This window comes from Aulostomus chinensis, chromosome 18, assembly GCF_037954235.1.
Source record: "Aulostomus chinensis isolate RoL2024-O1b breed Wild chromosome 18, RoL_Achi_v1.0, whole genome shotgun sequence".
Taxonomy (NCBI): domain Eukaryota; kingdom Metazoa; phylum Chordata; class Actinopteri; order Syngnathiformes; family Aulostomidae; genus Aulostomus; species Aulostomus chinensis.
The window spans coordinates 1210001-1235000 of NC_141337.1; the positions used below are offsets into that span (position 1 = coordinate 1210001).

A 25000-nucleotide genomic window follows, 5' to 3' on the forward strand; every position below is an offset into this window, starting at 1 on the left:
AGTGAATATACCCTGAAGGCAACTGGTACACAGTTCAAGGGGATGTGACAAAGTACAGTAGTACAAGTAGATATTTCCGCTATCTGTACTTCGCTCTTTGTTTTTCTGACAACTCTTTTACCTTTTCCTCCCTTCATGTGAGCAGATATGTGTACTCCTTCCACTTCGAAAAAAACAGGCTTGTTACTTCAGTTTTGATGTACTTGTGCCTGGCACACAGATGCCAGGTAGCGTCTGGGTCGTGACGGGTATCACCAGCATCTTTAGTTCCACTTGAGAACCCAACGTTGTTCTTCTGCCACCTCTGGATCTCCCTCAGGGAACGCTTGCTGTCAGGCTTGTTTGTTCTTTGCTGTCTTTTTTTGTTTGTTGTTTGCTGTCTTTGTTTGTTTGCCCTCTTTGTTTGTTTGCCCTCTTTGTTTGTTTTTTGCTGTCTTTGTTTTTTGTTTGCTGTCTTTGTTTGTTTGTTGTTTGCTGTCTTTGTTTGTTTGCCGTCTTTGTTTGTTTGTTGTTTGCTGTCTTTGTTTGTTTGTTTTTTGCTGTCTTTGTTTGTTTGTTGTCTTTGTTTGTTTGTTGTTTGCTGTCTTTGTTTGTTGTCTTTGTTTGTTTGTTTTTTGCTGTCTTTGTTTGTTTGTTGTCTTTGTTTATTTGTTGTTTGCCGTCTTTGTTTGTTTGTTGTTTGCTGTCTTTGTTTGTTTGCTGTCTTTGTTTGTTGTTTGCTGTCTTTGTTTGTTGTTTGCTGTCTTTGTTTGTTGTTTGCTGTCTTTGTTTGTTTGCTGTCTTTGTTTGTTTGTTTGCTGTCTTTGTTTGTTGTTTGCTGTCTTTGTTTGTTTGTTGTCTTTGTTTGTTTTTTGCTGTCTTTGTTTGTTGTTTGCTGTCTTTGTTTGTTTGCCCTCTTTGTTTGTTTTTTGCTGTCTTTGGTTGTTTGTTTGCTGTCTTTGTTTGTTTGTTGTTTGCTGTCTTTGTTTGTTTGCCGTCTTTGTTTGTTTGTTGTTTGCTGTCTTTGTTTGTTTGTTTTTTTGCTGTCTTTGTTTGTTTGTTGTCTTTGTTTGTTTGTTTTTTGCTGTCTTTGTTTGTTTGTTTTTTGCTGTCTTTGTTTGTTTGCTGTCTTTGTTTGTTTGCTGTCTTTGTTTGTTGTTTGCTGTCTTTGTTTGTTTGTTTGCTGCTTTGTTTGTTGTTTGCTGTCTTTGTTTGTTTGTTGTCTGTTTGTTTTTTGCTGTCTTTGTTTGTTTGTTGTTTGCTGTCTTTGTTTGTTTGTTGTTTGCTGTCTTTGTTTTTTGTTTGCTGTCTTTGTTTGTTTGTTTGCTGTCTTTGTTTTTTTGTTTGTGCCATGCTCCTGGGTTCCTACAAATTTCTGAATCTGAAAAGCAGTCAAATTTCCCCAAATTGCTTTGTTTGTGAACTTCAATTAAAAACACACAAATTTAGACGCTTCCTGATCATATAACAAAAAAGAAACTCAAATTTTTGTAGTTACTTGATTTGACGTAACTGTGAGTCCAACTTCTAAAAATGTTACTTTCAGTCAGAACAATGCTTTTGCGTGTGTGTGTGTGTGTGTGTGTGTGTGTGTGTATTCAGTGAACGAGTTTTAATTGGACAAACTAATAAATACAATCGAACAATTCAACCATCAGTCAGCTGACAGAAAACACATGAAATCACCTTCCAGCACTGACACATAAATGCACCTCTTTTGTGCAGTTCGGATGCGATAAATCATGAAAGAAAGCAAGAAGAGAAGTGTCCTGTCACTGGAACGCCACAAACGGAGACGCACTCCATTCCGAACACGTGCAGCCTCATGTGGACGCACTGGCCCACTTTCCTATCTGCAGTTCAGACGCCTTCTCTCAGCGTTTAGTTGAGTGACCGTTGGTTTCAGCTCAGTAAAACTTGTTTTTGCGGTTCGAGCAGCTGGTTTATATTTGGCAACATTTTAAATGGAACATTTTGATGAAATATCACCCTTTGGTCTTAGATTTTTACAACGGGAATCAGACGTCACCCATGATTAGGAGACCCTGATCCTCTGGGTTTTACAGCTCCTGTATTTGCTACGTTTGTAGACTGGGGACTTCTACTGGAGACGCCTCACACACCCGCTGGAGGGTTTTGGGGTTCACAGGGTTAATGGCCTCTGGAAGGGAGTCTGTCCAGCCCAAACTTTAACCTGCCATAGTTCTAGAATGCACTGCAACATATTCTGGCAATGCGTTGGCCAAAAAATACCTGCAAGTGAACATTCCTGATCAATTGCTGTGGAATGTGAGCGCTGGAGTCCTTTCAGTGAAAGATACAGTTGCAGCCATGATGACTTTCCAGTGCAGTAAAACCCTTCCTCTTCACGCTCTGAACGGCTGTGCAGCCTGTTGGCGCCCGATAAACCTTCACGCTGATTGTTACTCAAACTGAACCACTTTTTCAATTCCAGCAAAAAATTGTGACTCCATGATGCAACATTTCACCTGTGAGTTCTACAACCTGTTCCGGCTGACGTTTCAAAGTCGGGCGAGTCAGGCAGTTTCATTCCAGCGCGATTACAGACATGTCAGCACTGTCAACAACACACAGGGATTAAAGTTTGTCGCATCCACAACTTTTCCCCAACAGGTCTACTTTGTGTGAGAGCCCCAGTCACCCGTGTTGAAGCAGCAATGCTCTGACACGTTCAGCTGGTGCCACGTTTGCAAAACCGACAGAGTTGCAAGCGCGATAGAAACTCTGTCCCTGTCCTCCACGCTGCTTTTACTGCAACTGCCACTGCACACAGGCCCAAGGTGCTGCAGCTGTCAGCACATCTGTGCTGTCTGGTGTGGACCCTGACCGGCATCTTGACACTGACCAGGAGGGCACGAACAGCGGCACCGCTTTGTCTGCCTCCAATGGGAACGCTGCAACAGAACCTGCATGTTCTTTTTTTACTGGGATGTATTTGGAATTATGATGATTTTTCCTTCCATGATGATCCTCATCATCTTCCTCCACCACCTGTGAGTGCCAGCTTCCATCATCCGAGTCAGCAGCTTTCCACCGGCTGTTAAGTGAGTGCTATCAAGGTAAACGCACGTTCCCCTGATGGATGACTCAGCTCGCCATCAACCTGCCTTGTGATTTAAATGGAGCCTGACGGGCAGTACCGACACGCCGCAGGCGTCCTCTGCAGCTAGTGGCTCATTTAGCCCATTTCAACGCTCCGTCGAAGCAGAGGCGTCGATCCCGGCATGCCAGTGTGGCTTTCTACCGATCATCCAAAGCCAAAGCTGCATGTGTGCCAGAGGCTCCTGAGAGTGAGCACACAGGCCAGGAGTCAGGGCTCCTGAGGGGGGCAGAGGGGGTAATGAGGGGAGGTTGCAGCGTCTCTGGGCCCAACAACACAGACGGCTGTTTGTGCCATGCAAACCCCCCACAAACCCCACCTTGGTCTCAAACCCTCAGCTCCTAATTCACACTTCATAAATCAAGATGACCTGTCCTCATGTGAATTCATCCCTTGCCACAGGACAATACAGGCATTATTGACGCGCTGCGAGGATTCATGTCTGAGACGCCACCGATGTGCAGCCATGATAGTAGTCCTGGACGTCCCCGCAGAGACGCCAGGGGCTGAAATTGCCTTGTCAGGCCACATCTGCTTGCTCATCTTTTCAACTCACCTTGGCAGCTAAAATAGTTCCAAAAATAAGACCACTAATTGGCCAGTGTTTATTTCTGCATGGGAGAAATACTCTAAGTGTTTTTAGCAGGTTGTTTGTGGCACGATGGCTTCAGTCGAGTCTCTCTGGGAGGTACGGCTCCGTCCACTGCACGGAAAAAGAGCCGACGCTCCCTTTTTTTAATAAATAAGGTCTTTTATGCGAAAATTTGGTCATACAGTCTAGTTGTGTGTGAGGTTGGCAAGGCAGCGTGTGACATCATGAGTGTTGACTCATGAGCAGATGAGTGATGCATCGCCTCCTCTCAAACTCATGTTTAGAAGCAGCAGTAAAGCTTCCTTGTCTGTCTGTTGCCCCGTCTCTCTGCTGCTGTACGGGGGCCCGAGGGGGGTCTGAGAATGAAGCAAGTGTTTCTATGCGTTGCATGGGGGCTGTCAGCTCTACACACAGCAGACCTCTGTCACCTGTTGCCACCAGCGGGAGGCTCAGAGCAGCGGTGGCGAGCCAAGCTTGTCGGCCAGTAGCTGGGCCCCAGCTCCACCTAGACAGCTCCTGCCAGTGATTAACTCGGCCTCCATGAACAAGTGTCTAGCCGGACTCGTGCCAGCGGCGGCTTACCGCCAGGCAACCTTTTTTGTTGTTGTCTTTACATCACAACACGCCTCGTCTCCTGTAGACGCAAAACCGAGTGCAGCGCCGTTATTACCTTGGTGATAATAACCTAAAAAAGCTAACTGACTTCTTCTGAGGTGACTTTGTGAGAAGTTATCCACACCGTCAGCCTCCAACCTGTCGATCTGAACCAGCAGCTGGATCTGTGAGAGCCTTCAGCAGAGGGTTAACAGCAGAAGGGCTCTGCAGGGACTGGCGACTGGAAGCACAGGACAACTGATGGATATCCATTTTTGTATTGGCGTATGAACAAAAGAACCCCCATCATTGTTCTGCTGCCTGTCACTGGCTCAGCATTTGTCAGAAAACCAGGAAGAACCGACAACAGTGGCAGAAACAGCTGATCAGTCACGGGAGTGAAAGGCTCACTACGTCAGCGTAGATCGGTGAGTGGTTTCCATCTCTTGACTGAGTTTCCACTCAGGTGAGGGTGAAAAAATAAAAGTTTTTTTTTTTTTTTTGCAAAATACACATCAAAGTGCAAAACATGTCCAGAAAAATACTACAAACATGTAAAGAAAAATACTGCAAAAAACTGCATACTGTCCTGGACATGCCATTCGATCCAGATTGCTTCCAAAAGTTTATCACTTCCTCTTTCTAACAGTTCAACTGATCATGTTTCCAACCGAATTCATCAACATTGTGCCAACAATCAAACAGACACACGTGTCTCTGTGGTGTAACTGTGTGTAGTGAGGCGGCGTGAGATGGAGGCGCATCAACATGAGGATACTTCAGGTTCCTCTGGTGAGATGGACAATTTCCTGTGGGGCCAAAAAAGGACAGATGGGACGGAGACGTGGGGACCGACAGCCAGAAGAGAGTTTGTCTGGCCAGCAGCAGCGCTAGCAGTCAGCGCTGCAGTGGAAAGGGTTAACACCAGACAGTAAAGTGAATCCAGATGTGCTCTTATTATTAATATCTCCGGCTGATGAATGGGAAGGTAAAATTACAGGCGCCAGCCAGGGAGGCCCCGTGTGCTGCCCTGCCACCCAGGCGCTTCCCAGCTCACCTCCACCGCTCCAGCAGCAGCAGGTCGCGGTGAGGGTGAGGCGATGTCCATAGTGAAACATTCCCGGTGGACGATGGCACTGTTGTTGTTGTTGTTTTTTTTGTTTTTTTTTGGGGGGGGGGGGTGTAGCTGTCAAAGTGAGCTAGTGCTAGGAAGCTAAGCTAAAAACAATAGCTGCTCTCCTGAAACGTTAGGAAGTCAAACGCCAGGAGGCGACAGACACAACTGGTGACATCACTGGGCACCGCAACCTGGTCCTGGAGAGCTGTCCAATAAGGTGGGAATACCATCACGGAGCTGAGTTTAGATTATAATTCATAATAAGTAATGTGCCAGCACCATCTTCTGACGATAAATTTGTCACTCCTTGAGCAATCGTTCATGGACGTCACACTTGGTGAGCGAGTCGCTGCTGAGTCAAGGAAGTCAGGGGTCAGAGAGTCAGAGGTGACAGGATGACAGGCCCAGCACTGACTGAGATGAGAGTCAGGGAGGGTTTGTGATTGAGGCTCCGCCCCTCAAACAACTCTGCCTACATTAACACCGTCAGCAATATCAACTGTGAGACTAAACTCTGAATACGCCGCCGCCGTGGCAAAAGCAATGTCTCATGACCTGAAGCAGAATAAGGTCACAATGGGAGAAAATACTGACGCACGCTGATCTCATTGGTGCGTTCACTTTTTTACATGATGGTTTTCTTCAACGTCTGTCCCGCTTCCAGCCTGAGTTACGGACTCGGACCTCTGAGAAGGTTTCCCCGACACAGGACTGTTGGTCCATTTTTCATTTTTAATTAACTGTGTGGGTGAGGGCGGTCTGAAAGCTGCCCTCCTCTCACTCTCCTTATCAGGAAGTGGCTCCAGGCACGGACACTTTCTCTGGGAATTCAATCAACCCACTGACATCTTCACAACTCCCATTTCACGTGAACTGCGGGATCATTAATACTGCATGTTGAACCCGGTTCTGGTGGGGGTCTCTTCACTCCAACTCCAGAGAGATGGAACAGAGACAGAACCTCAGAAAGAACAGAGGTGGAACAGAGAACAGCAGGAAGAGGTGAAGGATTCATGGAGGTTGACTCAGGCTAGGAGTGCAGGAGAGACACCAGCATAAATCCAGTGGAGATGGAGCCTTGCTGGCTGGGGGGTTTGGAGGGGGTAGGGTGTGCTTCTTGGATTGCTGCTGTCCCCAAGCAGTCCTGTGGGAGCTGCCCCCAGCCGGCGTCTCTGTTGCTGTCTGACCCCCCGCCCACCATGGGCCTCACTCCCTCTCGTCCCTCACAGGACAGCTCAGGAGACCACCACACGCTGCTTTACTCTGCCTCCTCTGTGCATTTCCAACACAGGGAAACCAGACAAATTACACTTAATGAGCGGCGGCGTTTGCCGGAGGAACGGCTGCTTTGTTGCTGGTGCCCAGTGTGTAAATGTAAAGCTGCAACCTTATAAAGCCACCACTGGTTTAACTGGGAGGATGGTCTTTTTGTTACAGGGATAAACAAAGCCAACTGGGTGAGGGTCTCGCCTTCCCCATGAGATGAGAACACCAGGATATCTCAGATGGACACTAAACAATACCAGTCAATGCCCCTGGAATATATTATATATTATAGATATATAGATATATATATAGATATATTGATGAGTTCCCACGATACGACAGTCATGAACCATTTTACCTAAACTAGCAGCTCCAGACAGAGATTTTTTTCACCGATATCCCACATGTCAATATTTTTCTGTTTTTGGCTCGAATATTTACCGACGTTAACGTTATCTGTACATGAACTACTTTTAGATTTTTTTAAACTGAAAAACGCATGTAAACATTGTCAGTCTTAAATAATGTTTCTTTATTTGAAAAAAGACCATAACTTAGGCGTCAACTCCACTGTTTCCTCATCATCAATGATGATGTTCTGCTCATGTTCCCAGGGTTCTGTTCCAGTGTTGGACCTGGACACCGTCAAGAAGGAACCATGATGGTGTGAGTTGTTCTGCATGTGAACATAGAACAAGAAGTACTTGGATGCAGTACACTGAGTCGTCCAATTAAATGGCGAGAAGTACAGCTCAGCTGCATCTCATTCCTCCTGACATGTTGACCAAAACACTCCTATGACCATTTTTCCTCTTTTAGTCTGATGATTCACCAAAGCAGAGATGAGTGTGTGTTCACGGCTCTCCCAGCCTCTACAGACATCCTAGGAATCAGAAGCAAGGATAAATCAAAGTTAATTAGACACCTGACTAGGTATGATTTCTCACTTGTATTTTTATGTTTGACAAAAAAAGATGGAGTGGAGCAACCCGTGCTTTTTCAGAGTTTGTCTTCAGGGCCCTGGGGAGGAATGTGTCTCCCGCTACCGCGTCACCTCTTGGAGAAAGCATATTATGTTACACACAAACATGTCATTTGTGGGACGCAGGGGTGGAAATGTCTCCCTGGGGAGCAATCAGACCGACTCCAGCCTCTTTAAAAGTCTCCTCTCTTAGCCACTCCTCATTTTTCAGACTGGTAGAACTCGTCGAAATCCTGGTTCCAGCCACTTCCTCACACAGCTCAGTTACAACCATCAGAGCTCCGTCTCCTCCAAAGTCAAAACTCGTTTTAGAAGTCGCGCTAGACCTCCAATTCCATCACTACGATGGCTCAGAAATACTAGGACTCAAACCGTGCACGTCCACCAGGGTGACGAATGAAGTCTTTTCTCAGTGGAATCGGATCTGGTTCCTGTGCAGGGTTTATCAGCCAGTGTGTTGGACTGGTATTGGAAACGTTTGCATTTCTCATAAGAAAATTAACAGGCAATTTGTAGCATCCAGATCTGTTTTAGTTGAAATTAGACCGTCACATAAACACAGAAACAAGGAGAGGTTTCCACGGCTGCAGGCTGGCTGCTGTTTGTTTTCTGAAGCATAGTTCTCACGCAGACAGCAACATAAAGACCCGCACGCCCCTCGGCAGCGGCACTTGACATAAATACAAAAACTAGGTTATCCAGTGTCAGGATGAAGGAACAATATTGTATTGTCTGGCATTCCTTTTAGTCTTAGAACACTGGTCATCTGGGCAGTTTTAGGCACAGACGCTTTTGGCCAGGGAAGGATTACGGATCAAATAAAAGTAAAAGAAAAATCACGAGTGGAGTTCATGGCTTTGATCGATCAATCAATTATTGGATTAGAAGACAACTTACAAGCATGGGGGTAAAGTTTTTCTCAGGGAAATCTAGACTGATAGATGGTCTGCCTTGTTGTGACACGGCAATTTGGCACGGAATGGAACGCTGTCACCAAGGTCCAGTGATCAAAGGGGTGGCCGGGGTCAGCGGGACAGTTCACACCCGGACCAGCCCTCCTCCAGAATCACTGCTCCCCTGCCGAGTGAACGCTGTTTGTTATTTAGGGGAGACATTTTTGAAATTCTGGAGTCATTTTGAAGATGTTTCAAGCAGCATTTAGAGAAATTCAATGATTTGATTTACCAGCAGACTCCCATAAAGTTAGGGCTTCAGATCGGTGCTGCTGGACAAGTTACCCCCAGAAATGTAACAAATTCAATATTACAGCAGTTGCCTTTTGAGCAATAATTACCGCACAACAATATCATGCTTGTGGAGCATAATTACTCACTGATTCCACTACTTTTACTGTCACTTGCACCAAAATCACTGCAAATGAGTGACAAGACATTAATAAATGGAAGCGTGTGATATTCTTTCATGGCTACATGAAACATTTACACACATGAAACCTGCGCGTGTGTATATACACTCCCCTGTGTTGTGTCTACATGTATGTGGATGTATACACATCTTGTGGTGACACTTTAGTATTTCTGCTTGCAAACACATCTAAATTAATAAGCAGGCGCTGTTGCCAGAACCCTCTAAAAATCAGTCAGTCCATCGCAAAATAAACACCAAGAGGATTCAAGTCAGGAGGTCACACATTCCTGGAGACAGAAACTGTAACAGAGTCCCCAAAATGTTTACTAAAAGCACCTTATATTACTCTGTCACTGCCGAAAAGTAATAATTACCGTTACATGTTATAGCCAAAACTGCATGCAAAGTTCAAAGTATGTTTCCTCAAATTCTTCTGATGAACTGGCCGTGTTACATCAGCCTGCCGCTTGGAATGAGTGGGTTAAACCTCCAGTGAGTCAGTTTGAAGTTGCAAACGTTGCTAACTTGTGTGTGTGTGTGTGTGTGTGTGTGTGTGTGTGTGTGTGTGTGTGTGTGTGTGTTGGGGGGGTCCAGTAGCTGGGTGGGGATCAAAGCCTGGGTGCCGCTGCTGGACTGTGAAGCCTCAACGTTTCTCCCTGACTAGAAGGATTCACTGAGATAGAGGCGGCGAAGGATCAGCAGCAGCCAGGACGGCTGGGGGGTGAGGGGTGAGGAGGTGGGGGGTTGAAAGCAAACAGGCTTCTGCCAGTGTGATATATGTTTAAGCCCACTGGGTGCACAGCAGAGACACCCAGCTTAAGATCTTGGGATGGTCAATCCCTGTCGACTCCCAGACTGGACCAGGTACTTTATTAAAGAAAAACAGAAGGATGGTAAATGCCCATATGAAGGAAAAGACTCGCGCTCTGCCTCCGCTTCAAAATCTCTCTAATTTTATCAAATAAAAGATTTTGTTTTTCATTCTCTGATACAAATGCAACCTTGCTCAACCTGGTACTTTATCCTGAGAACTAATCTGGCCAGACTAGCTGGTTCTAGACTGGGGACGCTGGGTGGTTCTGCTGTACCAGCCTTGACACCATTACTGAGGAGGGCTTTCTCCAAGTCTCAGTTGACACTTTTACTGCAATACTGTGCCAAACGTTGCTGCTAATACCTGAGAAGTATTGTGGATGAATGTACTTGTGATGGGAGTATTTTACACTGCAGTATTAGAACTGGAGTTGCAGACATGAAACTTGGTAAAATACTGTCGTAGCTGCGGGCCGTATTTTTGAATTAACATTCAAAAATACGGCCCCAAAGAAATGGTTTCAGTTCAAAGCACTGATAATCCAAGATATTTAATATACGTCATATGTTACAGAAAGTTTTTCTTTTTTTTTTAAGATTATTTTTTGGTCTTTTTATTAGAAAGTTACCGGAAAGAAATGACTGGAGGGGGAGGGAGAGGGGGGATAACAAGCTGAATAGGGCCCTGGGCCGGAGTCCATCCCTGGTTCTCTGCATGGCCTTGGCGGTTTGCAAGTAACTGATGCGCCCCGTGTGTTACAGAGGTTACGTTACCTCCAGCTGCAGCAACTCACACCAGCAGTACCAGTGCAACCACCGGTGCCAGACGGCAGGACTACACAACAGAAAGACCATGGACCATGAGAGTTAGCAACATTTAACTACATTATGCAGAAAACTTTGCATCATAACTACTTTTTGAGCTGACAGAATCTTCAACATGACTTTATTTTATAAACTCATGGCACCCAGATTGTGAAAGAAGGGTTACAAAGCACGTCTTCAGGCATCAACTTTCGTAAAATACTGCATGTTTTGCTGCGTAATCATCACAATTAGAGATATTTTCAAAATCCTGCAGCCGTACCTGAGTTCAAAGTCAACCATCAACATTAAAGATACTCGGAGGCGGGTAATTAATAAACATCTGTCAAATTAATCTGACAGATGTTTTTGTATTTGAATGCTGAATGAACCTGGTCCTGAGGGTCAGTAGATGAAGTGGGACAATCAGAGAGGAGCATCTCCAAAGGTTTCGCAGCAGGAGGACCAGACCAGGCCGGACCGAACAAAGGCCCATTCAGAGGACCAAGCTGCTCTTCTCAACCCACCCTGAAGGCCTCAGAGTCGGCGGCAGTTACAGAGTTCAGGCGAGGGACGGACACACTTGTGATCGGCCTCGTGGATTCAAGGTACCACAGGTCCCAGGTCAAGCCTGTCTGGACAGGCAGGAGGACGAATGAGGCACTGCTGGACCACAGACCCCCAGAGGCGAGCGCCAGCACAGATTCATTTCATTTTGTTCTTCTTTCCGTCCACAGCCGAGCTCCTGGACTGCGAACCCCCATGGAACAAAGCGTCCAGTCACCGTTTTAGCTGGCACCAGCAAAGAAACACCGTTTAAGGTGCCGGTCAAAATTAAGAGACAGAGTTTCTGGTACCGAAGCTGCAGCCATAAAACGACTCTGACTCCAGTGTTCTGAAGCCATGATAAGTGGCATTCATGATGCGGGCGGATGTGTAGAGCAGATGATGATGAAGCGGCTTGGTGATGGCGCAGGACCGAGAACAGCCACGGGTCAGGTGAGGTGAGGTGGAAGGAAGCTTCATCTTTCTTTGTTCTGGATTGTTTTTGAAACCATAAAGCAAGCCTGGTCATCTTCCAGCAGGTTGAGAGGAGAAGTATTCACCATTAAGTTGAAAAATGGAAGCATAAAGCATCAGCTTAAGCGCCTCCAGCAGCCAAATTAAAGAGGGATTCTGACACTTCCTGCTGCTGAACATGAGTGATATCCTGGATATGACAGTGTGGAGAGAACATCAGCAGAAGGATGAAGTAATAACATATCGCTGGAGACGCTGTGTGTCCTCCCCTGACTCCCTGACCATATGAGGCCGACCGGTCTTTGTATCAGACGATCCATAAATCAGTCTACAGGCGACACACAGACGTCGTATTTGAGTATTTGTGCTTTATTGGTCCCAACATGCCCACCAATCCATCTCTGACCAATACAGCATTTTGTTTTTACGAGCGAATACACTGTCAGGAAGTTTATAGAAGAGCACTTTGGTTCACAGACGGGTTTACGGCTGGCTCCGTACGCTCAGTGTGAAATAACAAACATCGCTCTTAAAAGTGTTGAGGCTGCGCAGCGGAGAGTGAAGGGTTACTGAAACACAAACAGCAGCCGAGACAACCAGATTTATATCTACATCTCACAAAACATCCTCTTCTTTGGTGTCCACACATTCTGTAGCGCAATGTCATTCTTGCTTAATTTGATAATTACGGAGTAAAACGACAAACCTCGGAGTAAATTACTTCCTCAGGGTAAACAAGATGCTTAAGAGCATTAATACACAAAAAATTCAATGATGAGCACATAATTACACGTCAAAGTGAATGTGCCCTGACACACTGCTGTCTAGTTAAGAGGAGAATTATGTGCTGGGTTTGTGAGTCACATTCTTTGTCAATAACTGTGTTAATTATTGCGAGACTGAATATTTATTTGAACAAACTAGAACATGGAGGCGTCTGCTGCAGCTCAAAGCATCACGTATGTTCTGCAACTTCACCTATTACACGCATGAAGTTTCAAGTTCTTTCTACGTTTGCTCGGAAATTAATAAATATAAGTCAAAGAGTCTTAATTTTCCCTGCTGACGCTGCGGCGACCATGACACCGACGTCCAGCATCCAGCTGTAACCGTCTCTTTCCGACAGCTAAACCTGAAAATCTGTCTGGACATTTTTGTTTTCTCCTGCAAACGCAGAGACAAACTCCTAAACACGGAGCACTGCAGTGATAAAACAACGAAGGCGGGAACCACCAGACGATCCACGACATCACACTGGTATTACCACAATATCTAAAGCCACACATCGGTAACTAGTAGTCTTGCCTTCTAGCTGAATCCAGATTTCATAAAAGGCCGGCTCTGACTAAGGATTGACAGCAGCAAAACTACAACAACTAACTTTCAAACACACGGTCCGATATAATCCATCCTGATGCGGTCCACGCGAGAGCCGATCACAGCTGGAGCGCAGAGCCAGAACCATTTAGTCTGAATTAAGGTGAACACTACCAAAGTGATGACGGAGCTGGGATGATAACGCAGAAGAGTTGGAGTCGTGGACAGACGTTCCGTACGGTTTCATCTGTTGTTCATCTTCAGCAGCTTCCAGCAACAAATATGAGGCTGGTGTTTTTGAATCCTGGATTCACCGAGAAGTCATGCCGGGAAAAAACACAATGAATTCCAGACATCAAACGGTGAGTCATAGTTGGATGAAGTACCAGCAGGGCAGAGCGAAGTAGAAGAACTCATCGTTACACTCAGAACCCTCACTTTTTAATCAAACATACAGGATCTCCCCCAACCCTGGACAGATTCAGAGCTGCCCTCAAACCCACCTGTTCACCACTGCATCTAACATTTAGTCGTCATGTCAACCTTTTGGTTCATGTTCTGGTTACCGGTTAGTTGTCTTTTATACTGTCTTACATCTTGTGTGTCTGTCTCATGTCTCACGTTTTTGAATGGCTCTGTCCTGTATGTTCCATCTCATGTTAAGCAACCTTAGGTCCCATAAGGGCGCTTTATAAATTAAAGCTTTTATTATTATTATCATCATTATTATTATATCACATTATTGTTCATCAAACTAGGGGATGGGCGTTCATGGTGGCGCTGAGCTAAACTGTTGTGGTTTAAAAGTCAGAGCAGTTACCAAACAGCAACTACACGTGCCTCTGCTCATTAAGGCTACCTTAAGCAGCACTTGTTAGCTTCTGCTACCACACCTTAGCTGCTGCTACCACACGTTATCTGCTGCACTCCTTAACTAATAGGCACAATGTCGCCATATAAACAGTAATTGTCCTGTTATTTTGGCGGCATTCACAGATAAAACGACCGCTCAGTGAGAGCAGGAAGCTGTGGAGGATTTTTCAGACGTGCTAATCACATCTGTGTGACGGCAGTGTTAGCGTTAACTTGCTGCTCCCAGCTGCCTTCCACTAGCCTTCTCCACTGTACTACTATGATGTAGGAACTGTAGTAAATGTAATATTCATCACTCTCCCAGCCCTACAACTCACCGACCACTCGGGGGCACTCATGCACCAGTCACTGCGTGAGTGGCCCCGATGCTACTTTGACAAGTGTATAACTGCAACCATAATTTTTTTTTTAAACTGTTTGTTTTTGTAAACTAATCACAGTAATAAAACACTATAAAACTTTTAAATATTAAATATGATTGGAGTAAGTTCATGGTCATATTCTTTAGTCATTGTTGCAAACACGTCTCCCACTGCAAAGGGAGATATTTTGTGAAACCTTCCACCACCTTTTCTCCACTCGCAGGTCAAAAGCTGGTCTTCATTTTCAATGAGGAAAATCTCCCATTGTTCCACAGCAGGTCCAGTATTTCCCTGCTGCTTCTTGAGTGGTAGTAGAACCATGAGACCCAATCCAAATAATCTCTGCGCTCCAAGTAAAGCACTTTGACGGTGCCAGCACAAATGATGCTATTTATCATTCCTCGGTAAACATGTCTCTGCATTACATGGGTTGTAACCAACACCCTCATTTTCTGGATGCTTAACACCTTCTGTCTTTCACATAAAAGGTGGTGTATCAGCATGTATCATGGTTTCTGTGTGTGTAGGTGTGGGTGGGAGTTTTTCAATCAAGTTACCCCCAAAACTGGCAGCAAGTCATGGTTGCTACACCCTAATGGAGAAGAACCGTCCAGCGGGTGAAGAGTGGCAAAATGACAAAAACAAAGAGAAAACACAGGTTCTACCTCCCAGCATCCAAAAAGAAATGCTTCAGCTACTTTATGTTGAGCTGCTCGTGCTGCTTTGTTTCAAGCTGCTTGGCTGCGCTCGGGTCTGGCTGCTGATTGCAGTGATAGACATGGAGGAATCTGGCTCCGGCTGCCAGAAACCACAGAAGAAAAAAGGAGAGCACCCTCCGTCTCTGCCGGTAGGAGACGAAGTAAACACAAGTAGTCCCCCCTTGCTATGCAGGGCTTGTGTTGGCCCAGAGAGGAGCTGGAGGAGGAGGTGCCCGTCTGTGGTCTCCCCAGTAGAAAACACAATTATTTTTAATGAACCCAAAAAAGGGAAAACAACTAGCTGGCATTATATCTGTCTGCAGCCAGAGCGCTTCAATGTTATGCAATCGAACTCATACTTGAACAAACAAGCAGCAAGGTGAAAAATTATCATTTAATCACTGCAAATATAGAAGACGAGATCTTCAGAAAGTAGCAATTTGTTGGAAATTAAAGATTTAACATACAAGCGCAAAAGTCCGATACAAAAAAAGCCTGTCACAGCATTGGACATTGGGCAAGACAGTTTGACGGGTCAACAAGTACCGACAGACCACCAGTGACATCGACGGGCGAGTTAAAGCCGCCAACTAACCTTACTGGCAGGTTTTTGTTTTATGGGAAGAAGCAAGAGCACCTGGACAGAGTCCACACAGGCTGGGATTCAACCTACAACCTTCTTGCTGTGAGGGGACAGTGCATCACCAAACTAGCTGCTGTAACACTTCGCCACCCATCAAGGCGAACAGCTTCACTACTGTGCTACCAAATTAACCACTAACCCATCATGCTAAGGTACGAACAGAGCTAACGTAATAACTGCTGCACCACTGGGCTAAAGCTCTATCTGTTTGAAGGTCGGAGCCCAGAAACCTCATCAAGTTACGGTCAAATTATACAATTTGACTTCAGTTCACGATACCCTGCAGGGTGAGGAATCCATGACAAAATGAACCTTTTTGTGGTTGAGATGTGATAGCAGTGTCCTGATGTCCCCGGAAATAACTGGAATTTTTGGTCACAGCTTAACATTGAGTTGTATAAATAAATCTTATGCATTGTATTACAAAAGTCATCGGAAATGGAGGTTATATGATCTCACGCTGAAATATCATGTGACTGTGTATAATAACTCAGACGGGCTTCTCTAAGGTAGACCTGATTTGTAGAGCAGAGAAAGACGAAAACACATAAAAATCCTGTTTCAGGGTGAAGAATTCCCTCAAGCACACCCGTATCTATAAAAGTAATCTATTAAAAATCACAAAGCAGAGTCATTACTTTGTTACGTCTGGCAGACACGGAGGCACCTGAGAAATCTGAGCGTTCGTTCACTTCTAGATCACTCTGAAGCCAATTAGCCACTGAATATTAGCAATCAAAAGACCCTCTCTTTGAAACACAATGATCAGCCAAGAAATATATTTGTCTTCCATTTGTGAAAGACTGGCAGTGGAAAGACTCCAGGGCCGGGGAGAATTCAGCCTGGACATTCCAGGGGATAAAATACTGCATTAGAGAGGATCTGAGCGTCTGATTTTGTCGCTGCTAACATTGTTATTCCTAACAAACGTAGATCTCTGCTTTTCAGATCAGTTCGGGCTGTCAATTAACATCAACAGCTCAAAAGAAGTTTAGCAGCAGAGCAAGAGTTGATATTCTGAGTGAGTCACCAACTCCCAGAAAATGTAGCCCACTGAGCAGAGGTGAAAAGCATTTACCTTTACTCACTTCAGTAAACTCAGTATCTGTCCATTACTTTCCTACTTTAACTGAAGTATAGTTTTGAATGGAAACTTATTTTTACCACAGTACAATTTATTTGGATATTTCAACTTGAGGTGCAAAAACACAAAAATTTCTAGAGAACAAATAATCAAAAAAATAATAACCCAATGAACGTTTAGAAAGGTGCCAAGAATGTAGATGTACCAATCGAGGTGAAATGATGATTGAAATGTTTTATCAGTTCAGTCATTAGAGGGTCATGATGAACAGGCTGATCTCAGGTATGCAGCACCGAACAGAAGCTCCGGAGCTGCAGGTGCTGACTAACCAGGGAAGCGTCTGAGAAACGTGAGGTTTCCTTCTGTTAGCGTCTCAAAGACTGTTGGACCAACAAAGCAGCAAGACGGGGGTCAATCCTGGTTCAGCAGCTCCACGCTGGTCTGAGCTGGAGGACCAGAAGGGCTGAACAGCCATGCTGAGGGGGCCGCTTCCAGATGGACAGCGAAGCTAACGGTTGCTAATGAAGAGTAGCAATAGTTCAAGTTCTACAGGTTCATGTTGTCACTGTTAGAGTGTGACATCATCACTAAACGAATGGTGGCACAATCGACCACATGAATTATTTGGTTAGTTGAGTCAACCTGGTAACCAGGAGAGTAGGTTAGTGCACCGGGGGGGGGGGGGGGGGGGGGACCTGATGACCAGGAGGTGGACACATTAAGCTACTTTCCCACATTGTTGAAGACTTTAAATGAGAAACATCACAAATGTAAACAGATATAATCACTCCACCATCTATTGTGTAATTAATTTACAGACATATGATACTGATACCTGGGGCTGGAACATCTAGACATTACATGTGTACTGATTTCTGCACCAAGTTTGCAAAAATATTTGTGCTGTCCTTGTCCTGCTCATGGGACATCTTTCATAATCTGATTTTGACACTAAGGAATGTGAAAACAGTGGTCCATTGTCAAATTCTTTGAAAGAAACAACATGTTTCTGACTGGAGAAGAACTTTGATTTCGTAGAAAACCAGAAGTAGACAGCAGAAGAAGGTTTAATGAGAAAATGATGCAAATTAGCTAAAAGAATCCAAAATGGAAACTTTAACTGTGCAGTGTGTTTTGTGAGCACATGGAGTTGAATATGTGCGCTTATTTCGGTCAATGAGACTCACTCGAGAGCGGAAGAATGTTTAAATTAAGATGAAAAGTGTTAATTTCTAAGAATTAAATGTAAAAGCTGTTAGGTGGTTTTGACTCCAGTCTTCCCACACGCTGAAATCTGCTCTTGGTAGTCGCAACTGTCAATGTATAACTTCCACCAGCAGAGGGAGCAAAAGCGTCACAGATCTGAAATATTGGCCTCTGACTGACCAACCTGAAACCACGTGATCAAAATAAACCCTGGAATTGATAGCCTGAGTGGAGAGAACCTTTAAGTCATCCCACCTACACAAAAAAACAATGGACATTTTGTTTTTTATTCTTCACCACTGACACATTTGTTTTGTGGGTGTTACACAAATCAAACTATTTAAAAAAAAAATGGTGGCAAAGTTGATACTCATCTCTGACAAGTTAAATTGTTGTCCTACAATCAGACTTTTGGAATGCCTGGCTGTCCTGCATGAGAACGCAGTTTTATTCTCCAGATCTACAGCGGCTTCTTCTGTGTTTTCTTTTGATCAACACAAAGCTACTAAACGTAGGTATGTATTCACTCCACAACAGAAGAAATAGAGGGCATTTGTAGATAATTAGTTACAGAATATTTGAATGAGGTCTCGTTTAGCTCTGATCTAAATAGCCTTGATCTGCTTTGTTTGTGTTTCTGGAAAGCTTCTACACCAATTTGGGATCCAGTTCATGTCCGCATGCTCCCATGAGACTCAATCTAAACAGAGTGGAGTCAGCACGAACCACCATCGCCTCTCTGTGCCAGACAGATGGCGGAATTAAGCTGAACAGCCCAAAATAAGAATGCAATGTGACCTCATAGGAAACATTGACCATCTTCTTACCTCAGGAAACATCTGGGCCAGCCATCCAGCGTCACAGTTCTTCAGCAGAGGGAGGCCGAGAGTCAGGAGTGGGGAGCCCTGGCCCAGTTTCACTCTGTGGTAGAGGAGTGATGGGCGGGATTATGGAGGCAGTAAGGAACTTACACTTTATTTCATTGTTTCCACCGATAATTCCACAGAGGAAATAAACGAGCTTTGATTTGAAACTGGACAGCAATGAGCTAACAAGATAAACTCAATGGCAGGCGCTGACTAGCTACCCTGCTAAAGCTAAAAGCAGACGCCGGGTAGCTAGCATGCTACACTTAAAAACAGACGCTAGGTAGCTAGCATGCTACACTTAAAAACAGAGGCCGGGTAGCTAGCATGCTACACTTAAAAACAGAAGCCGGGTAGCTAGCATGCTACACTTAAAAACAAAAGCCGGGTAGCTAGCATGCTACACTTAAAAACAGAAGCCGGGTAGCTAGCATGCTACACTTAAAAACAGAAGTTAGGTAGCTAGCATGCTACACTTAAAAACAGAAGTTAGGTAGCTAGCATGCTACACTTAAAAACAGAAGTTAGGTAGCTAGCATGATAAAAAGGTAACTGGCGACCGAGGTAAATGCCCTGAAATTATAAATCTAGTTTACCCAACATGAAAAGGGAAACATTTGCTTATTGAACGCCCAGTTTTAACCCTTTTTAAGACAAAGTGTAGATGAGTATATTAAAACCAGGTTCTTACCCACCACAGCAGCTACTTTTCATGGACCAACTCCTGCCAGAAAGTTGCTTGGACTGAAACTTTTTTCTGTGCCTGTGTGCTTGGACTGTGACTGACATCGACCAGCCGAGAAAACACAAATGTGGAGTTTCTTTAGCATGTTCAGAGTATTAATGAGGTACTTTAGGACGGCGTGTGGTCTGCCAGCCCCCCCATAGACTGGCCGTCAATTAGGATCCGAAGATATCAGGAACCAAAATAATGTTGTTGTTTTATGACCCATTCAGAGGAGGAAGTTGCAGTCTTCCGCTTTCAGTGACTCGGTGAACCTGTCACCTGGAACATTAGAACGAAATAAACACTAACAAGACCGGAAGTGGGGCACGTCGGATCTTCGCCACGCGTCTCGGCACTCAGCAACCTGGACGTAAGCGGCGGCTTCGCTCTCGTCTCAGGTCGAGTCCGACCGGTTCAACAAGTCTCCGGTGAGCCCGGTCACGCGCCGGTTCCTGTTCTGGGTCGTTCCATGAGAGCCGATGAATCTGTGAATGATTCCTAATCACAACATTCAAAATAATCAGTTCACCACTCCACATCAACAGGTTGTAACGAAGTAAATACAACGTGATAGAAATTACTCTCTTTGTGAGTACATTTTGGCAAGAAAGAGTGAAAGAAAAGAAAACTTGAAGATTTTCTTGTTTGTTATCTTGCAAATTTGCCGGATTAAGAAAACCTGAATATTCCGAGTCTCCTGAGGAAGGGAGAGGCAGCTCCGCCCCTTTCTCTGAAGGGCGTCTGTCTCCATGGACCAGGCTCTGTCCAGGAGCGCAGCCAAGTGTTTATAGGGCGTTCAGGTGGAAACAGTTCTTGATGCTCCAGTCCCTGAGGGCCTCCACAAGGTGCCTGCACCCCCCCCCCCCATACCCCCCAGCTCCGAGTGGTGACCGGTGGGTTGGTTTGAGTGACACTAACCTAAACATAAAGTTATTGACTGAGTTTGAGTTTTCAAACCTGCTCTCACTAACCGCAGGAGTACATCTGAGAAAAATCACTCTACATCAATGGATTTCGTCTAAAAGATTTATTCATGTCTGTAGCACTGCAATTTTCCCGTCATGGGCTTTTATCATGACAAGATTAAATGCACATTCACCTGCATCACCCCAGGAAATCAGAGGTAGTGGACCTGGACGTCAGAGATCACATTATCATGATAAATCAGGACACATGACGGTTGCATAACCACATATCCACCTTTCAGGAGCCAGAAGAAGAAGCTACTGATTCATCAGAACAGAGGTTTCAGGTTTAAATGATGCTTGCAATCAAGATGGGCTTCGTAGTCTGCACTGATTGGTTCATGGTGATGTCCAGTCTTCCTTTTGTCAAATCCTCAAATAATTCTTACCGCATTTTATTTTTTATCCGTTTATCAGACGACCTTTGTGAATAAATTCAATCACCCACATTCCTGAAGCATTTAACAAAACCTTTCACCTCAGCAGTTCCAACAGGAACAGATCAGCTGCTACCGCTGCAGAGAAGACAAACATGCGATGCATCGTCTACAATAAATCACCAGCATTCATAGTAAACAAGGGGAAAACATGCCGATTGCTTCCAGGGGAGCTGCTATTTTAGGGAATAAGGATTCATCCCAGTGATTGACACAAGAAAATCTACTTGAAAGACATTCCTGAGAAGCTCTCTCAGGCCGGAGCTCAGCGAGGGTTGAGGCCCAGTGATTGCACAGAAAAGATCCCCCAGTGTTTGTTCTTCCAGCACAACGGAACAGAAGTAAAGTCACATTTTAACAGTCGACTGTGGTGGCAGCCTGCTTCATGCCTCATTCACCTGATCGGAAAACATCCCAGAGCCTCCCAAAGCGTAGCCGGAACATTGAGCAGGAGTGTGGCATCGCCTTCATTTCTTCTGACAGTAACTTTTATAATTGTTGCAGGCCTTCTGCATGTCGGTCAGAAACCCTGGAACGCCTTTCTGCCGAGGAGAAGCGAAGATGGATGAGGATCATTGACCCGACCAGCCTCTAAAGCGCCCTGCAGCGTCCAGGTACGGAATGTGAACTCGTACATTTTGGTGGATTCTTTGTCTTGATTTCAAAACATGTTTTAATTGATCTCGTTTTTGTTTCACATGCACGTTTGCTTTGTTTTCAATGAAGCTTTGTTTTTATTTTTACAGTTTTTGAGTGGTTGAAAATACATTTTCAACCAATTGAATTTATCATGAATAAATAAGACATGAATGTTAGAATTTAAGATTGTATTATTGTTATTATTATAAAACAAATTGTTTTTATTTGTGTGGCACCTTTCATACAAAGACTGTCTCAGTGTTTTACAGCTAAGAGAAAAGAACATTAAAACAAAGTTTAAATAATATTAAAATGGGCTTAAAAGCAATTTAAAATCATATTGAAAGAAAATCAAGAGTTACGGGTGTAGCTAACTAGGGAGTTACGGGTGTAGCTACCTAGGGAGTTACGGGTGTAGCTAACTAGGGAGTTACGGATGTAGCTAACTAGGGAGTTACAGGTGTAGCTAACTAAGGAGTTACGGGTGTAGCTACCTCGGGAGATACGGGTGTAGCTACCTAGGGAGTTACGGGTGTAGCTAACTAGGGAGTTACGGGTGTTGCTACCAAAGGAGTTATGGGTGTAGCTACCTAGGGAGTTATGGGTGTAGCTAACTAGGGAGTTACGGGTGTTGCTACCAAAGGAGTTATGGGTGTAGCTACCTAGGGAGTTATGGGTGTAGCTAACTAAGGAGTTACGGGTGTAGCTACCTAGGGAGTTATGGGTGTAGCTACCTAGGGAGTTACGGGTGTAGCTAACTAGGGAGTTACGGGTAGAGCTAACTAGGGAGTTACGGGTGTAGCTACCTAGGGAGTTATGGGTGTAGCTACCTAGGGAGTTATGGGTGTAGCTGCCTCGGGAGTTACTGGTGTAGCTACCTCGGGAGTTACGGGTGTAGCTACCTAGGGAGTTACGGGTGTAGCTAACTAGGGAGTTACGGGTGTTGCTACCAAAGGAGTTATGGGTGTAGCTAACTAGGGAGTTACGGATGTAGCTAACTAGGGAGTTACAGGTGTAGCTAACTAAGGAGTTACGGGTGTAGCTACCTCGGGAGATACGGGTGTAGCTACCTAGGGAGTTACGGGTGTAGCTAACTAGGGAGTTACGGGTGTTGCTACCAAAGGAGTTATGGGTGTAGCTACCTAGGGAGTTATGGGTGTAGCTAACTAGGGAGTTACGGGTGTTGCTACCAAAGGAGTTATGGGTGTAGCTACCTAGGGAGTTATGGGTGTAGCTAACTAAGGAGTTACGGGTGTAGCTACCTAGGGAGTTATGGGTGTAGCTACCTAGGGAGTTACGGGTGTAGCTAACTAGGGAGTTACGGGTAGAGCTAACTAGGGAGTTACGGGTGTAGCTACCTAGGGAGTTATGGGTGTAGCTACCTAGGGAGTTATGGGTGTAGCTGCCTCGGGAGTTACTGGTGTAGCTACCTCGGGAGTTACGGGTGTAGCTACCTAGGGAGTTACGGGTGTAGCTAACTAGGGAGTTACGGGTGTAGCTACCTAGGGAGTTACGGGTGTAGCTAACTAGGGAGTTACGGGTGTAGCTACCTAGGGAGTTACGGGTGTAGCTAACTAAGGAGTTACGGGTGTAGCTACTTAGGGAGTTAAGGGTGTAGCTAACTAGGGAGTTACGGGTGTAGCTAACTAAGGAGTTACGTGTGTAGCTACCTAGGGAGTTACGGGTGTAGCTAACTAAGGAGTTACGGGTGTAGCTAACAGAGGAGTTACGGGTGTAGCTACTTAGGAAGTTAAGGGTGTAGCTACCAAGGGAGTTATGGGTGTAGCTACCTAGGGAGATACGGGTGTAGCTAACTAGGGAGTTACGGGTGTAGCTACCTAGGGAGTTAAGGGTGTAGCTAGCTAGGGAGAAAGCGGTGTAGCTGACAACAGAGTTAGCAGTGTATCTAACTAGATAACTTTTTGTCAAGCTGGAAATGATCAGTGTTTGCAGTATTAATATACATGGTTTTATGATATTAGTATTCAAGTGTGTCCACCCACCTTAGCGGCCCAGTTCACCAGCCAGGTAGGAATCATTCCACCTGGGTTGTCAAAGTAATTCATGAAAACTGGAGAGAGAGAAAAGAAAAGACGGTCACCTCATAACTCATCATGTCTGAGAGGGTTTCACTCTGAACTGACTGATCAGGGGAAAACTCTGATTGGCCAACGACCGAACGCTGTCAAGCTCAGCAGGTTTTCAGGTCACCCAAACGACTCCGACACACGCCAGTGTTGGACGTCCTTCGTCCTCAGTGAGGCTGCGTGAACGTTTCCTGTCTGAAATCATCTAGCAGATGACCTCTGTGTCACGTTCAAGTGCGGTCATGTTTATAACAAACCCCGCCATCAAGAAGTTTATTGCCCGTCAGGTGAATTGTAAGTGAACAGAAGGTGGCAGCAGAGGCAAAGTTACGAACTAACAAACGTTCCTGCTCTCCCCATTTCCATCCGGTCAGTCTAACCTTTAGTTCCACAGGCCGCGTCACTCTCCAGGGCCACGCTCTGCTTGTAGTCTTTCACCCGCAGCACGCCACTCTTCTCTGCACACGCCGTCTCGGGAGAACTTCTGGCCAGGATCACCCAGATCTTCCTGCCGTCCACGTCCAGATCTCTGCGCTCCCTCACATACACATACTGGCCAGTCAGGGAAGACACACTATGACATCATCATCCTGCTGTATGTTCTCCATCACCGGGCTGTAAATGTAATTAGTGTTGAAGGATACGTCTCTGTTTGACAGCGGGAACGGATATTTGACCTCCCAGTAGATCGCCATCTGTCCATCAATGTCCTTCTCAAAGAGTTCTGGGCAAAGAAACCAGGAATCAAACAGGAAACCAGGATTTCTAGTGGTTAAATAATAGTCGATGAGGCGTGTCCTCCATCACGAACGTGAAGATGCTACAGCTACGAACTGAATTCATTCACATTCCAAACACAAGGGGGCAGCACCGCACATCTACTGGGCGTAATAGCTAACATGAAGCAAATGCACAAATTTCGAACAAATTTTAGCATTGATGTTTGGTTAAACGCACGTTGTGACATCATCAGGTGAATCGATATCTACGTCAGAATTGCGGCCATCTGCCTCGACCGGTTGGGGTTGAGAGGAGGAGGAGAGGGATGGGGGTGGGGGGGTAGAAAGGCGAGAGAAGCACAGGTCCAGGGCGAGCGAGTGGTTGGTCCAGGACAGGAGGCAGCAGGAAGTGGACTCACTGAACTTTACAGACTTTAGTGAGAACGGTGCTGAGATGTGTCCTCCATGAAATAAGGACACGCTGCTGGTGACCATCCGTCAGTCCCTGAGTCCTGATTTACAATTAAAACAGCAACACGTCGGTGGCAGTAACTAAAGCACATGGAAGAATGTCAGCAGCACTTCCAGATGAAACTAAATCAAAAACATACAGACAGTAAATAAAGGAGACAAATTCCAGCTGCCGGTACGGATAACGGGTCACTGTGAACGGTTCCGACCTGTTTGAAGTCCAGTTTTGGAGTTTGCTGAGGATTTTAAC

The 25000-nt window shown here is 45.2% G+C and overlaps 2 protein-coding genes across 8 annotated transcripts in view; both read right to left on the reverse strand.

The window, feature by feature from the left end:
- nog1 (noggin 1) overlaps positions 1-20115 on the reverse strand; it is an 87986-nt gene extending 67871 nt beyond the window's left edge. For 3 of the 7 annotated variants that reach the window (XR_015110154.1, XR_015110155.1, XM_086185672.1), the window contains exons 1-2: positions 19397-20115; positions 18667-18760 (exon numbers count right to left, since the gene is read on the reverse strand). The gene's annotated coding sequence lies outside the window, so the exon portion shown is untranslated. Of the gene's footprint in view, positions 1-7171; positions 7553-11520; positions 11674-18666; positions 18761-19396 lie in introns of those variants that run through there. The other 4 variants (XR_015110158.1, XR_015110156.1, XR_015110157.1 and 1 more) reach the window with 4 other exon arrangements.
- A 329-nt stretch (positions 20116-20444) lies between these two features.
- The window catches only part of pctp (phosphatidylcholine transfer protein), a 22513-nt gene continuing 17957 nt past the window's right edge, over positions 20445-25000 (reverse strand). The window contains exons 4-7 of the mRNA XM_086185685.1: positions 24205-24284; positions 23941-24112; positions 23477-23544; positions 20445-21376 (exon numbers count right to left, since the gene is read on the reverse strand). Of these exons, the coding sequence (XP_086041811.1) occupies positions 21302-21376; positions 23477-23544; positions 23941-24112; positions 24205-24284 (395 nt within the window). The 3' untranslated portion in view covers positions 20445-21301. The remainder of the gene's footprint in view (positions 21377-23476; positions 23545-23940; positions 24113-24204; positions 24285-25000) is intronic.